At 41.1% G+C, this 16,556-nt stretch overlaps 1 protein-coding gene across 7 annotated transcripts in view; it reads right to left on the reverse strand.

The window, feature by feature from the left end:
* Positions 1 to 16,556, reverse strand: part of DOCK1 (dedicator of cytokinesis 1) — a 555,371-nt gene that overhangs the window by 430,624 nt on the left and 108,191 nt on the right. For all 7 annotated transcript variants that reach the window (XM_059730036.1, XM_006259204.4, XM_014611383.3 and 4 more), the window contains 4 exons: positions 7,773 to 7,870; positions 4,470 to 4,559; positions 3,253 to 3,353; positions 1,686 to 1,820 (listed from right to left, as the gene is read on the reverse strand). In XM_059730036.1, coding sequence (XP_059586019.1) covers positions 1,686 to 1,820; positions 3,253 to 3,353; positions 4,470 to 4,559; positions 7,773 to 7,870 — 424 coding nt within the window. The remainder of the gene's footprint in view (positions 1 to 1,685; positions 1,821 to 3,252; positions 3,354 to 4,469; positions 4,560 to 7,772; positions 7,871 to 16,556) is intronic.

Raw genomic sequence — 16,556 nt, forward strand, 5'->3', positions numbered from 1 at the left:
AAATGGCCCAGTCCTTTGAGATGCCACAACACACACATGCACATTCATGTGGACACGGCTTAAGATTTCAAGTTATTTTAGAAACAAATTTTCTTGTGTTCCTTATTTCCTTCATAACTGGATTAAAACTAAGGAAAATGTGTTCTGTTAAAGTAAGAATAAATCCAATAAATTTAGACATTTCCATATTTCCACACCATTATTTGTGGATATATTGAATACAGGATGGTGCAGTATGGAATAAAGGACTGGTTGCCACTTGTTTGAGATGATGACAGCTCTCAAGGGTTTTCCACTTTAACTAACCCTGACATTCCATACTCATATCAACAAATTTCTTTAAACTTATTAAACAACCACATATTATGAGTACAGCAAGAGCACCTGGATAGTTAAGGCTTCCTTTAAATATCCTGTTTCCAGTCACACCCAGCAATCATGAAGTTATGACTGACAAAATAGAAGCATTATAAATATAATATGATGTTATTTTGCATGAATACCCACATATCTTCACAATTTAAATGCACGAAAATGGGTTAAAAAACTTGTCAAAGAAAGGGGAAAGTTGAGAAGCAAGAAGAGGGCTGTCCAACTAATTCAGGGAATATTCAGTGTTTGACAGCTGTGATAGGATTATTACAAACCATAAAGTTAATAGCAGGAGGACCAGGAAATAACTGGTAGCAACATGGCCAAACTATCTTCACACCCCACAAGAGTCTATAAAACCTCCATTTAAAACCTATTGTTTAAGCCTTGTCTTATGCTTCTGGGATGAAATAAAATTGATGCAAGGTAAATAAATATAGTATCAAGAAAAATTGTTATAAACTAAACTGTTCTCAGCTTTAGGCCACAAACAGACATTCCTTTCTAACAGAGTAAACTTCTGAGAAATGTAATAATGGAATTATCAATTGTTTGGGGAGAGGAAGCAGTACGAGCATTTAGCCTGCAGTTGTACTCACTCCCCACCTTCCCAAACTGGTGTGGGGAAGGTGTAGGGGCCACAGACTGCTCCGTTCCTCCCAGTCCTGGGAAGACTTGACTAATGAGGCTTAAGAGTCCCCACGGGGTATGTGGGGGGAAGCACTTCAAAGACATTATGTGCAGCTACTCCCCAACCTTGGCCAAGGAGCAGAGTGAATATGGGCCCAAGCCTCCAATCAGTTCCCTAGACCAAACAGTCCCTGGTTTGGGGAAGAGGTCAGAAGAATTGCCCCCAGCTCTTCTCACCTCCCAGACCAGTCAAGGAAGAGAGAGGAGCAGCACTGCAAAACTCCCTACCCCATTCTCTCACCACCTCCCACCTCAGACCAGGAGGGGCACATGCAGGCATCTGTTCTGGAGAGAGAAAAACGTGTTGACACCTGGAAGATCTTTGCCACAAAGATGCAAGTTTCCCCCGATGAAGTTGGAAAAAACAATGTTTGTATGCTCATCTTTCTTCCAAGAAAAGTGATTCTACCCGTATAAATGTAATGGCTGTGCATGACCTTAAATACTAGCATCCTTATGAAAACCAGCTCATTTCATAACATTCTACAAGCAAATACAATATGTATAGAAAATACAAAAGAAACCAAATTCATAACAAAATTATATCATGCAAATACAATTAATTCAGAAGGAAATTAAAGTTAAGACAGAAAAAAATTGGGCCTTTGATAACTGTTACTTACTGATTAAATAATATTCTGGATCGCACTATAAATTTGAATATATATTCTAGAGCTTTCATAGCTTTAAAAAGTTGATCATTTATACCAGTTTTCTCAGCATTATCCACATAGGTTTTTAGAACTTTTGTCAGCTTTCTGTTAAGAACACAAAAAAAGAAGGAAAAGAACACAAACATGTTATTGAGGTATTTCCCACTAAGAATTCTATAGTCTGAAAAATACATCAGTAGTGAAAATGAAGATAAATTTATTAATCGTGTTTAATAAAGTAATTCATAATCTTAATACTGTTCTTATGTTAGCCCTAGACTAGCTCTAGCTCATTTTATCCACTTATAAAACATGTACAATACCCATACACAAAACATGTGCGGTGAGCTTAACAACTATTGACAGAATCCTTGGAATATGAAGATGTGCAAGTGAACAGTGCAAACAATCATCAATAGCTGTAACTAGATTTCTAAAATTACATTATAACATAAAAATCAACAGCAGTGGCCATTTGACCTGCTACTCTTTCGTTCATTTCCCCTGTGGACCAGTGATAAAATGTATTCTTTCCACATTTATACAGTAGCAGCTGGTATATAAAAAGTAGTGCTGTCCCCAAACTTAAGGAGTTTTAAACTGTATTTGTATAAACTAATCAAAATGGCTTCTTTATTTCCTGACTAGAAGTCATATTTTTAAACCAGAATATATTAGGCTCCCAGTTCTAAATTAGTATAAATATAATTTACCAGTTTTTTTTTTTAATATGCAAGACGGTAGGGGTTTAAAGAAAATTAAACATAGTACAAGTGATATTTTTAAATATTTACAGTGTAGGACCATATAAGCCATGGCAGTTAATGGGATACCAGTAGCTGAGGGCCTCATTTTTAATTTATGACTTTTGTGACTACTGTTTAAACATTTTACTGTACACATAGTATATAAACTTAAGTTAGCTACCAAAATTCAACCCAAAAAAGAAAAGCTGCTGAGCAAAAGTGTCTACTAATCAATGTACATCCAACAAGAGTGCTCTGAAAGGGCAGCAACAAAGGGCAAGGAGACATGTTCAAAACAGCAGCAGGCTGGGGGTTTTTTTCTGTTTGGTTGTGTTTTTGGTTAAGATGAGAATTGTAGACAGATAATTAGAGACAGACAGAACATCAATTCCACACTACAGACCAGAGGGATTTAAAATATTCTAATATGCATTATTTCTTGCTCAAGTTCAATGGATAGTTGTCATGGGGTTTGTTTGTTTGTTTTAATAAACGCTTTCCCATAAGAAATTTTAAAGAGAGACATATATCACTACCTCATTGAAAACCAGAAGCTCAGTGTACTATGCCACAAAATTGACAGCATGGCTGCTTTTTTTTTTGTTTGTTTTTAAATAATTCCAGTTTGAAAAATTAAAGCAAAGCTACCTTTTGTCTCATGCCATTTTTCCCCTCAAGTTTAATAGGTAAATACTATTTAAAATTATACAAAGGGGAATTTGAATAGGATCTGAACATATATGTTCAGCAATATTTTTCCATTTAGAAAAAAAAAAATTTTAAACACTCACGTGTAGGCTAAAGTAGCACTGAAATGCTTCTTAATGTAAGTTTCCAAGACAGGATTAAAATGCTGGAATTTTCTGTCAGCAATCAGTCCAATGATAAATACCTGCAAAATCAGAAAAAAAGTATTCTATTAGCTGTAAAATGTTGGATCCTGTACACTGCCATAAACTAACTGTCTGAATTATTCCGAAATGAGCCTCGTTACTATCATAAAGAACACAGAGCCCTTGGCAATCGTTCATTTGAAGTGCTCCAAATTCTGTTCCTGTTCGAAGCACTTCAGGTCACAAAAAGACAGTCAGCCTCCCTCCTACATCCAACCTGCCAGAGCACTTTGGAATTCTTGCAATGTCGTTCAATTGTGTGCTTTCCAACCAGGGGGTATGACAGGATAGCCAAGTCCTGTGGCTAGGGCTTCCTAGCCTCTGTGCCCTGATGAACAATGGAGTACCCTTCTGCTAGAACCTGCTAGGAGACCTTGCCTTCTATCCCCAAACCAAGAGACTCCTTTCCGCAATGGCTGAATGCATAGGAAAACACTCATTGGCTGTCCACCCCATTCTCCCTGCTCCTTCAGCTCTCTTCAAAATGAAGTGCTTCCCCCAGGGTTATTTTGGAATGCTTTTAAGAGCGTGTATGTCTGCTCCCTGACTGAATCGCTTCAGAAGGTATGTGCTGGACTTCAAATATTATATCTGTGCAGGGCCAGAGACACCAACTCTGACCCCTAGTAAAAGAAAAGAGGAAAAGGAAAAAGCAAAAAGAAAAGATATACATTCCTAATATCTTCCATTCCTTTATTGATTTTCTGTTCTTAACAGAGAGATGGTTCTTTTTCTAGACCAACATTAGTGTCCACGTACAACATGAACTGTAACATATAAAATGTATAACATACAATATGCAGTGGATGCAAGTGTTATGTTTTAATACAAGAACTGAAACTGCTTTGGTCCCTCACACTGTCAGCCGACATGACTGTTTGTATCTTAAACCTCAATAAAAGCATTTGTTGCTATGAAACCTCAATACTCTTTTCATTTAAGCAGTACTAAGTGTTAAAAAGCCATTTTAAATATACAAGCATAGAACTGTATAATTTTTTAGTTAATCAACATAACAGCTGCTTATGAAATAAGAGGGCTGTTTTATAGCTTAGACAGTTCATAAAGTATTTACTTATTTTTGTAATGGGGGTTTAGCTGAAACGTAAACTTACCAAAGCATCAAACACTAGCGTGTCAAATGTCTCACTTTCTGAATTCTCCATCATTATGTTAAAAAGTGCATCCAGCGTATCTTGTAGGAACTGCAGATAAATATTCAGTTACTATATTTCATAGGAAACTTTAAATATCGTCTTGAAAATTTCATTTCATTTATCCACATACACAATTATTTTTATTTCTAAATTACTACACAAGCTAGTTAGTTGGAAATTGGAACAAATATTTTGTCATATTTTGTTTTCCAGTGATTTTCCCCACCCAATTAAATATCTGTATTAGTTATTTAATATTAATTTAATTATTTAAGTATTAATAATTAATTGTTTAATATTTTCCTCCACCCAGTTTAATTTAAAATTAATATTTATATGAAGACTGGTCAAAAATTGATATATACATATACAATATTTGAACAGAAAGCTTCCTGTATTAGAGCAAGTATTTCAGAATTCAGTCTCTACATTGTTACTGGACAGGAACATGCAATTTTTGAGAATGAGAGTGTATCTCAGTATAAAACATGGACGAGCAAGTCAGTCTCATGCTAAATAAATCAAGCTGGACTTTGCTGCTTTGAAATTATCTTGATAATAATCTCACACACACACACGCTATTGCTCTTCATGACTGAATAAACTCAGACCCAAAATTATCAAGCTACAGCAAACATGCAGGCATGAGAAAAATAAAAGGTAAGACACAACCTTCTGTCCCTCCCTCAAAAACCTACAGGCCTCTGTCACAATTACTGTGGATGAATCTTCACTAGACAGTAGGCAGGATACCCTGATCTGTACAACACGAAAGTAAAAGATTTAGCAGAAGTTTAGTAGAATGGTAACAGGTGCTTTACAACTATTTAATATTCCTTCCTAACACAGGAAAATAACAGATAAATGGGTTAGCAAGGATTTTTGAGAGCAATATCTCTTATTGAGCCAACTGCATAGTTGGGATACACTTAGGCTACATAGAGACATTAAATTCTACCAGAAGAAGTTTTTTTTCCAGTAGAAAAATAGCCCAGTATCTGGACTGTATAGATGTCCCTCTAGCCCTATTGCTGGAGATCTTCACAGGCAAGCTCTCCAGCCAGAAGGCACTAGAGGAGGGGTGGCCAATCCGCAGCTCTGGAGCCACCTGCAGCTCTTCAGAAGTTATTATGCACATCCTTGAATCTTTCCACAAGCACATGGTGACCATCACGTCATGTGATGCAACTACTCGCAGCAAGCACATTACTCAGTTTGGACTCAGAAATTTGGACTCAAGAGCTTCAGGTTGGCCACCCCTGCACCAGAAGACTGCTTCCAGCACGACCCGTCCCTAGAAGAACCCCTTAATTGACAGTCTGTCCTCTCTGCTGCCTGGGAAAAGGCAGGGTTGTCAAGTGGCAATTAGCAACTGCTGAAAAGCAGCTGCAAGAGGTTTCCTACTCTGAGAGAATGTCCCCACATCCCATTAATTAGCTGATTGGCAGGTTAAATTTCCCATGGTGGGAACCCTTCTAGGTCTCTCCCACATGCAAATAACCCCAATAACTTGCACTGCTCTGAGCAGAGAAGCCTTTTCCCCAGCCCTGCTCCTGTTTCCAGGGAGGAATAAAGCTTGGGGAAAGTGTTCAGACATTCAGTCTCCCAGGAAACACTCTCCAGGGAATGCTTTAACACTAGTTGCTCCTTTTTTTCTTCCTCCAGAGTAGCCATTTTTATTCTGAGGGAAAAAGTTTGCAATGTTTGCTCATTCCCCTTTTCTACAGGGAAAATGGCGATTCTCCCAGTAGAAATTGCATGTCTGTATGTGGTCTTAGACAAGCTTTTGAGTGCAATTCATTCTTCTTGCATATATCCTAGACCACCATGACTAGAACATCACTAACACTACTTATAAGGGGTTCCTCATCTTCTGAGATGCGTTTATTTTTGCTAACTAATTCTGTGTCTGGTCAACTTCTATTAACAGATGAGTAGAAAAACTACATGGGCATTTCCATGGCACATGAACAAGTCACTTATTTGATTGGATGAAGCAGTGTTAAGATTGGAGCAGTTTTTCTACAATTTGCAAGGTTCAAGCCTGTCCACACACACACTACAATTAGAAGGTAATAGCTACTGCCCCTTTAAAACAGCTCCAAAGCTGTGTGCATTTATATCCTTTGATTTTCATGTTGCATGATCAGGTTTGAAAATACATGACCAGGGCTTCCAGCAATGGATGTACCCAAGAAAATTATTTTTGAAGCCCGCTGACAACAAGGGTAGGAGCTTTGGGGCTGACAGGAAGTCATGTATTATATGGCATGACTAATTTGGTACACTACTACTTTTTACTACTGCATCCTACTAATCACATACATAGAACTCTATCACAATTAGATTCTTAATTAACAAGGTAACATTTTCAGTCTAGATATTCCTTGATAGATAAGAGTCAAACTTCTTTCAAGTTGGTGTACAATCTCTTTAAACGTGTAAACACTAGCACAGAATGCAAAAGTTTTTTGTTGGAGGTTTACAAACCATTAAGAATTTATTAACACAAAATTTTAATATGCTTGATCAAGCAGACAAATTAAAGTTTTTCATGAAAAGTGGAAGCAGCTTAAAAATATATAGGAGGGGAGCTGAAGCAAGAGAAAGGAGTTATGAACTAGAAATGAGTATGTAACATTGTACAAACTAGGCTACCAAGATATTTGATACAGTACAACATATTATATGAAGTTTCAGACTACTGCTTTCCAAAAATAAACCTGTCTTTTATGTTTGTCCATACAAGCACTCAATGACTTTATGGCTTTGACTTATGTAGACTATCCCAGCTATTTCTTCAGCAAGAAACTTAACTGAAAAAAATCAGTTCCATACCCTGAAATGTGACACTTGCTCTCTCCATTCAAACATAAAATAATGCATATAGTATTTATCTAAGAACCTGAACTTTTACTATTTATTTTATCAGCTCAAAATGAGTAAGATCCCTCGGTGATATTTCAAAGAAGCTTTGATTATAAAACTTAAATATAAAAACTCCTTTGACATTTGAATGGGCATATAAAAACACTTTTACTATAAGATTTTAAATATCTACATTTCTAGAACATCCCTGTGTTTCTGTCTCTGTTTAACAGCACTTCCTTACTTTACCTTACATTCTGGGGATACATTCATTGAGGGCTGTAAGGCACTTATAGTTTCTCATTGCTGTAGTCTCTAAGTACCAAAGCAAGAGGTACTCAATTTAAAAATGAAAGTTTTTAAAAAAAAAAAAAAAGTTAACTTGTCTGTTACCTTAACCACTTCACCACCATCAACTTTCATCAACTGCCTCAAATTCTGCTGCAGCAAATTTGTGTTTGATCGCCATTTCAGAAGTCCCAAGAGGTCCACTAGAAGTGAGAGAGGTGAGAGGAAAAAAAACGAAACAATTATGTGCTGCAAGAGTTACAGTATCAATCCCATATTCTCACTATATTCAGAGAAAATAAAATCTTCACTTTCCACATTATTCATTTTTACTGCCTGCTAGCATGTTTCACGTATATCTACATTGGTGAAATCTAGCATTACATTCCCACCTTCAACTGCATTTTTCTTTTGAAAATGTCATTCAGTGAAATTTAAAGAAATGCAAAAATCAATGGCAATTATGAAAAGGATAGTTTATGCTATAACACAGACTATCATTTCCATTACAAAATACTGCAATTTTCAGAAAATCAGATTACACTGGAATGTAGGCTGAGTTAATGCTGGTTTCTCAATGCTAACATTTTTGTGTACAGTAGTTTTGAGTTTAGAATCACATCTATAAAAGCCAAAGTCCTAAACTGTATTAGCCAGCCACCAATACAATGAAATCTTTAAGCTATAAAGGCATGTGAAATTCATGTGTCTACACTTTTTCCCCCGCACAGTGAATAAAGAGAAAAAAACAAACAATGCAAGGTTGTTAAGTTAATAAACTTGCAGCCCTGCCTGAGAAATGTCCAGCTATTGCTCACATAGCTCCACACCTGGTCTCTAGCCCATTGCTCCGCTCCCACTAGCCTCCTCTTGTCCGAAATACAATAAATGACAAAAGGGTGCTAGTTGTCTTGCTGTACTAGAAATTAGGAGCCCCAAACCCATTTCATAAAAGCAAGATAGCAGAATGGTTAAGGCTACAGATCCTGTTACTATTCTGGAAAAGTGAGTTTAATCCAGAATGTGACCAATGGCTTGAAGCTGTAGCAAAGTAGGTTTAAACTGGATATCGGGGGTGGGGGGGGGGGAGGAGATAAACAAACAAACAAAAAAACCCTTCTGTCGCTGTTAGAATATTGCGGCAACGGTATAGACTGCCTTGGGAAATTGTGGAATCTCCAACACTGAAGGTCTTCAAGAGGAGGTTGGACAAGCACCAGTCAGAGGCATGGATGACCTAGGCATAGCTATGCCTATGCTCTACTATGGGTATTTCTTATGCTTCTCAGTTTTGCTGCTTGCCACATGAAGCTGGGAAGAAATGTTTTCCCACCCCTGTTGCTACACATGGCAGAGGTCTTCCCCTGAAGCATTGGGTATTGCCTGAAGCCAAGGCTGGGGATTTTGATTAGGCTGTGCCAATATTCCTGCTGAGACTTAAACCCAGTGGTTCCTGGCTAGAGAGTCTTGTCCCTCTGCTTAGGATCAGATCAATCATCATACCTGGGAGTTAGGAAAGAATTTTACCCCTTGTTCAGATTAGTATAGACTATGGGTGGTTTCCTTAGATCTCTCTTTTTTAAACCCTCACAGTAGTAAGACATTGACTGCCATTGCTCTCCTGCCTTATTTGTGGCAGGTTTGGGTGTTATGCCTTGTGGTTTCATAGCTGTGTCAGGGTTGGCTGTAGTTTTACTAATAGGATAGATAATGGATTTGTGATAGGATGGTTTGGACTGGGATGATTCTGCCTCTGATGGGTTTTGGACTAGATGACCTCTGATGATCCCCTTCCAGCCCTACTTTTGTAGGATTCTATTATCCTCACTCCAGATTCATACCAATGGCCACTCCTAGTCAATCTAATGGTCATTAGAACTGAGAGATAAAAAGGCAGGAGGATGTGATGTTAGTTGGTCCCTTGTGTGCTGTTTTCGACAGAAAGTGATGCTTTAACTGTGTAAGCTAGAGAGCCATCTAGGATCAGATGGACCTTTGACCTTCCTGTGAGCCGATTTACAATTCTGGTTCAACAGAGAACCAGACCAGCAGCTAACTAACTAAAGTAGACACCTGCTAACTTGTAACACCTCCCCCCATCAAGTGTTTGAAATGCGCTGCTGAAGACAAAATTCTCTCCCCAGACGCAGACAATGAAGGAAAAACTTCATTTCAGTGTCGCCAATGCAACTTGCAAAACAGGCCAGCATTAATCCCCAAATCAACAGGGTAGGGAGCTGGTAACCTGGGTGTGAAAGGTTTTGTATATGGGATGTACAGGAGCAATGGATCACCTGAACCCTACTAACCCTAGGCTTCCCCATTTCCCAGTCTGATCCTTTCTGCACTAGACTGGGAGAGACACTGGTGGATCCACTATCCTTTATTCTTCCTGCCAGTCCAAACAAAAGACCCCACCCTTGAGGATAAAAGCATTCCTTCTGTTGTGGTGTTTAATGTAAGGGAACTGCAGAATCTATTGATCTTTTTAGGGCTAAGGGCAAGATAAGAATGCAGCATACATTTAAATGAGAAGATTTCTTTTGCAGAATTTCTAACTAAAGTACATAAAAGAGTATGTCTTTAGCCATACTACAAAACATGTATTTGCTATACAAATAATATAAATAAGCAATTTATACTCCTAAGTAGTAGTCCTCTGATGAACAAGGTGAAGTTCAAACTGGATAGCATTTTGCTTACATCACACTTCAAATAACTCTGAAGTATCAACAAATGTTTCAAGGCTGCTGTTACCTATTCCAAAGTGAATGCCATACTATTCTCACATGAAGAGATACATTTATAAGTTGAAAGATGAGAGAAAGAGTGGACTGAAATAGTTTGCATTGAAAATGGTAAGAGAAGTAAAGGGGCTATTAAGAGTGGAAAACAAAATACTTTCCAAATAGCTAGCAAGCTAAAAGACTGTCTCCTCCTCAGGAAAGACTACTACCCCACTTTGGCAATGCAACTGAAAAATGTTACTGATTCAGTAAGCAAGAGACTTGAGTAGCAACCAAGGGTGGAAGGTTAAGGCAGGTATACACTGTCAAAGAAACACTAAGAGTGACAGGACAGAGCACACACCCACTGTCTACACAAGCCACAATCAGGAACAGATGCAACATAGTTGCCTTAGTACAGGGCTGACTGCTCATCATTAAATATGCTGAAGACAGCTTACTGGCACATGCCCAACTGCACAGATGCATGACAACCCATTCAGAGTACAGCCATCTCTGAACACTGTGAATATTCACAGTGATAACCTAAGAGAGCATTATTGTGACTGTGCATTTGAAAGAAAGCTTAAAAGGCATTTATTTATTTATATGCATAGAAAGCGTCACTGCTGTGCTCCATAACACAGGCCTCTGATGGGGCATATATACCCTTAGAACAGGGGTGGGCAAAGTCTGGCCCATGAGCCAGTTCGAGTCTGCAGCAAACTATTTCACAGTGGCTCCTGTCTGTGTTGTGGACACAACAGAACAGGGTCAGGGTCTCAACAGAAACCGACTCAAGCAACACTGGCAGGGCATGTGGCAGGGCAGGGAGCTGCTCCAGGGCCAGGGCTGGAACCAGAATCTTTCAGTGGTAGCAGTGCAGGCCAGAGCCAGGACAGAGCTGCAATCGGTTGCCTGCATGCCTGTGGGGCAGTGGATCCTGTCTCTGCCCCAGCTCTGGCCCACGCTGTCACTGCCCTGTCACCACCGCAAGACCCTGCCCCTGTCCCCAGCACAGCACCTCGCCCAGCTGCATGACCTGTCAGTGTCACTTTGGTCAGTCTCCATGGAGAACCTGGCCCCGTGCTGTCACAGCCCTACTGATCCCGGGGCCTCCATGTAGACCAGCTGGAAGAACACAGGCAGGGACCGCTGGGAAATCAAGTTTGGCTGCCAGCCAGATCCACCATTTTTCCCATCCCTGCCTTAGAGACTTACTTTAGCCAAGGGAGTAGTATTACTTATAGATTACAATAAGTACATTCAGGATATTTTATCTGCCAAGCATACCTACTAAATCAGGGGTGGGCAATTATTTCGGGGGGGGGCCGCATGGGTAGCCCCACCCCTTGACAGGTGCCCCACCCCCCGGTTACCAACTTGGGACCAACATCCCAATGTCTTGGGACAAATGTCCCAGGGCCAGCACCAGTGGGGCCCAAAGGGGGGCACAGGCTGGCAGGGGTCTGTGTAGTTGGGCTGGGCTGTACCAGCAGGGAAGGGGAGGGAGCTGTCCCAGCTCCATAGAGCCCCTGCCAGCTGGGACCCCGCGCTCCTGCCGCCCTGCTCTGGGTCCTGCCAGCACTGGCCCCGGGACACCAGTGCAGGCCCTGTGCTCCCGCTGGCTCCCCGTCCACTCACTCCCAGTGACCCCCAGCCTTGCGGTACAGGTAGGGAGCAGCGCATAGCCCTGACCCCCTGCAGGGAAGAAGCTGGTGCTGAGGACGGGGAAAAGTGGCCCCTCCCCCGCCCCATGGCCGGGGCACTTCGTGCTGCAGGCACTTGCAGCCCACATGGGGCTGTCTGGAGCAGGCACAGGCAGCCCCACGCAGGCTGCAAGCAGCTCCAGCACGGGGCACCGGCCACAGGGCGGGTGAGGGGCTGTTTTTCCCTGTGTTCAGCACCAACTTATAACCCAGCTCCGCTGCCAGCCCGGGCCCCGCGCCGGCTCCAGGCTTGTCTATCAGCGACAGCAGCTGCGGCCCCCCCGCTTGCCACACCAGGCAGTGTTGGCTGCTGCTGCCCACCCGGAGCTCGCATGCTGGGCAGCCCAGAGGCGGCGGTAGCAAACACTGCCCAGAGCAGCAAGAGGGGGCCGCAGCTCCTGTCACCACGTGCAGCCCCAAGGGGCAAGCCCAGAGCCGGCACAGGGCCCAGGCTGACAGTAGGGCCAGGTTACAAGCTGGTGCTGAGAGCAGGGGGGAAAAGCAGCCCCCCACCTGGGGCTGCCTGTGCCTGTTCCAGACAGCCCCATGTGGGTTGTGAGTGCCTGCAGAAGGGAGCACTGGCCACGGGGCGGGGGAGGGGCCACTTTTGCCCCCTGGCGCTCAGCTTTTCCCCCAGCTCCTTCCCTGCCCAGGGTCCTTCCCTGCCCTTCCCCCCCACCCCGCTTACCTGAGGTTCCAGCGCAGGGCAACCACATGGTCCCAGGCCAGAAGCCCCCACTAGGGCTTCCAGCTGGCGGGGCGGGGCCAGGCGGGTCCTGCTGTTGTGGGAGCCCTCCGGGCTTCCCCTGGGTCCTACTGCCCTTGGTTCCTGTCATTTTTGACAGGAACCAAAGGCAGATAAATATTAATTTTCTACATTTTTTAGGGGCCCCATGGGCCGGACAGAATGGCCTCGTGGGCCGAATCCGGCCCACGAGCTGTATTTTGCCCACCCCTGTACTAAATACTAAGGAGAAACTACCACTCAAAAAAGCAAAAGCTAAAACATTTTTTTCTGAGTCTAGCATCTGCAAAGGTTTGCATCTCAACTCTGTAAAGTCAGTGTAGAGAGTCACAAAGTAGCCCTCTACAGAAAGTATGACTTTTCTTCCTATAGGTGGTATGAAACCAAAGCTGCTATTCCACTGGCATAGCCTACCACTTCCATCTCCACTGTCCATTGTCCCATTCCCAACCCTCCATTAGCAGCACTCGGGTATCTAATACAATCTTCTGTTTGATTCAGACAGAATTTGTGACCTCCCCAGTCTCTGCAGATGCATCTCTTGTTCTCATTGGAAGTAGATGTCATAGTGATGGACAATATCCTGACCTAGAACAACTCTGTCCTTAAAAAAATCTAAAGGGAAAGTTTATAAACAGTGCTGAAACCTTAAAAAGCCAACAATAACAGAAAATTGCTGCTCAAAAAAGAAGCTTAAGGATTAAAGGTACTTACACAGGCTCAAAAGTAGGATTACAAACAGTTTGCAAAGCTTCCATTTGTCAACCATCTGTATAAGAAAAACTTTGTCTCTTATTAAAGATCAAAAGAAAGGGCCAAAAAGGGCACTGGGTAATGAGTTATTGTTACATGGTTCCCCTCCCTGCCCAAAACAGAGTCCAGATGAATTCATGAATTAATAACAAAGCTTTCAGTAAAACCTTGCTAAAAATCCAGGATTCTAGTTAAAAGGAGTGGGGGCGGGTTGTTATTTAATTCTCTTGTACATAAAGTCCAAGCAAGATTCAAGTTTGCTTGTACCAGGCACTGCAAAAAACATTGAATACAAAATCTCTATATTAAAGAGCTTATAACGTAACATAAGGTTTTAATAGTCTCCCCCTAACCACAGACAGGAGACTCTCTTTTTTACTCTGTAATGTGAGATATTAACAGTATCACATCAACACTATTTCAAACTCAATGAATAAGATTTTATCCTATTATGTGCCTAGCCGTGAGGCTATAATTGAAGATCTGGAAGAAGTGCAATTCCACAAAAAAGGTAGCAGTTCAGAAACACAGAACAATATATTATCCTTATCTCTTGGGTTAACCATAGACATAGTGTTCAACCTTTCAGCATAAGTGTCATGGCTGTAAAAAAAAAAAAAAAAAAAGAAAGGAAACATGATCCCATGGAGATAAAGGAGGTGGGAAAGTATACAGATACTCATGAGCCATCGTATCAAGATGTACCTGCCTGATAAAGTAGCCATAGAAAGTGGCCTGAAAAGTTAGGTAGATAGATCCAAAAACAGATGTACCGGTATCTAGAATATGGCCAAAAAATTCATGTAGAAAACAAAACTTCTGAATATCATGTCTCCCAAACATCAAGTCATGCTTCATATTTGTTCAGTCAAATAACCAAACTAATGTCAACAATAACTACATTACTATATTTCCTTGCATAGTATATACAGGCAACCCCCACTTAGCACTCTTAACTGGTTCCTGAAAAACTGAGCGTTAAGCAAAACCAAAAGTATTTGATGACCCACGATGGTGACCACAATTGTTTTTAATGACCCAAAATGCCGGCTGCGAGTGTTATAATGAAACTCTCTGAGCGCTAAGTGAAATCAGGTATTCATTTTAAAGGAGTGATATAGCGAAATAGCACTAAGTGAACTAGCATTAAGCAGGGGGTGCCTGTATCCCTAAAAGAGACATGCACCTTGTTTTGGGATGGCAGAATGACAAAAAAAAAAATACCTGAATCTTCCCTGCCTCAGTAGGATCTCACCATGGCTGAATGTTCGTGGCCAAAAGCAGGAGGAGCAGAATCCACTCCTCAGCACCCCTCACACTCTCCTTGCAATTCTAAGAGAAAGGTTTGACCTTGTTTCAGCCACTACTTAACGGCAGGTACCATCCTACAAGTGGCTGGGAAGGGAGCAAAGCCTCCAGCATTTGTTCCAGTATCCCTGTGCTTTCATTCTGCCATGGAAATCAGCTTGCTCACTTACAAGACATACCACAATTTTGAATGGGTAATTTTTCGAAAAAAGTAGAGTCTGTGAAAAGTACAGTAACAGAGTTCGTTTATAAACAAAGGCAATACAATTTCACTGTCTTCAACCTCACTTTTTTGTTAAGACTTCAGGAGGTTCGATATTCAACCAAAACCTCACAGGGAGAAGAGACAACCATTTGGGTTCTCCTTCTCAGGGAAATGTCCAATTGCTTTTTGAACCTGGCTATATACTATCTGTCTCTACAACCTCCTGTAGCAATGAGTTTCACAAGTTAACTACATGCTACATAAAAAAGTACTCTCTTCTGTTGGCTTCAAAAACTTTTCACCTACCAATTTCAGTAGGTGGCCCCTAGTACTAGTATTCTGGGATTTAGTGAATAACAGTTGCCTATTCGCTTTGTCCACAACCTTTATGATTTTATAGACCTCAGACTTCTCCTTTCAAAAACTGAAGAGCCCTAGCCTTTTTAGTCTCTTCTGGTATAGCAACTGTTCCATACCACTAGACATATTAGTTGCACTTTTCTATACCTCTTCTAATTCTACTGCATCCTTTTAGAAACACAGAGACCAGAATTGCATACAGTATTCAAACTGGATTTGTATAGTGGCACAATGATATTCTCTGTTTTGTTTTCAACTCCCTTCTTAAATCTTGGCTTTTTCTGGCCACCAATGCACTTTTAGCTGATGCTTTTAGACAACTATCTACAGTGACTCCAAGGTCTAGTTCAGAACCCAGCACTGTGTAGATATAGTTGAGGTTATTCTTCTCTAGGTGCATTACCTTGCACCTGTCAACACTAAAGTTCATTCGTCATTTTTTTGCCACTCACTTTAGCTTGATAAGATCTTTCTGCAGTTCCTCTCCATCAGCTTAGGATTTGACCATAAAGAATAATATATCATCCATAAACTTGGACATTTTACTATAAATACTTATTTCCAGGTCATTCATGAAAATGAATTAAACCCCCTGCAAGAGCTCACTTTTGACTTTCCTCCATCCTGAAAAATGACCGTTGCCTTTTGCCTTCTATCCTTCAACAAGCTCTTCATCCACCAAAGAACCTTCCCTCCAATCCTGTGGAAACTCATTTTTAAAGCCTCTGGTAAGGAAACTAGTTGAAAACCTTTTGAAAATCCAAATATATTATGTCAACTGGATTCCCCTTATCCACATGCATGTTAACAGCCTCAAAAAAACTCCAGCATGGTAAAGCAGGATTTCCATTTACAAAAACCATGGTGACACTTCCCCAGCAGATCATATTTGTAGTTCCCAGGATCACCTCTGAGGCCCTTTTTGAAGATAGATGTTATATTGGAAACCTGCCAGTCCTTTGACATACAAGTCATTTGTAACGATAGTATTGCTACCAACCGTTCTGCAATTTCACCTTTGAGTTCCTTCAGAACTCTCAGGTGAATGCCATCAGGTTCTGGTAACTTATTGGTACTTACTGA

The sequence above is a fragment of the Alligator mississippiensis genome, chromosome 6 (genome assembly GCF_030867095.1).
Source record: "Alligator mississippiensis isolate rAllMis1 chromosome 6, rAllMis1, whole genome shotgun sequence".
NCBI lineage: Eukaryota > Metazoa > Chordata > Crocodylia > Alligatoridae > Alligator > Alligator mississippiensis.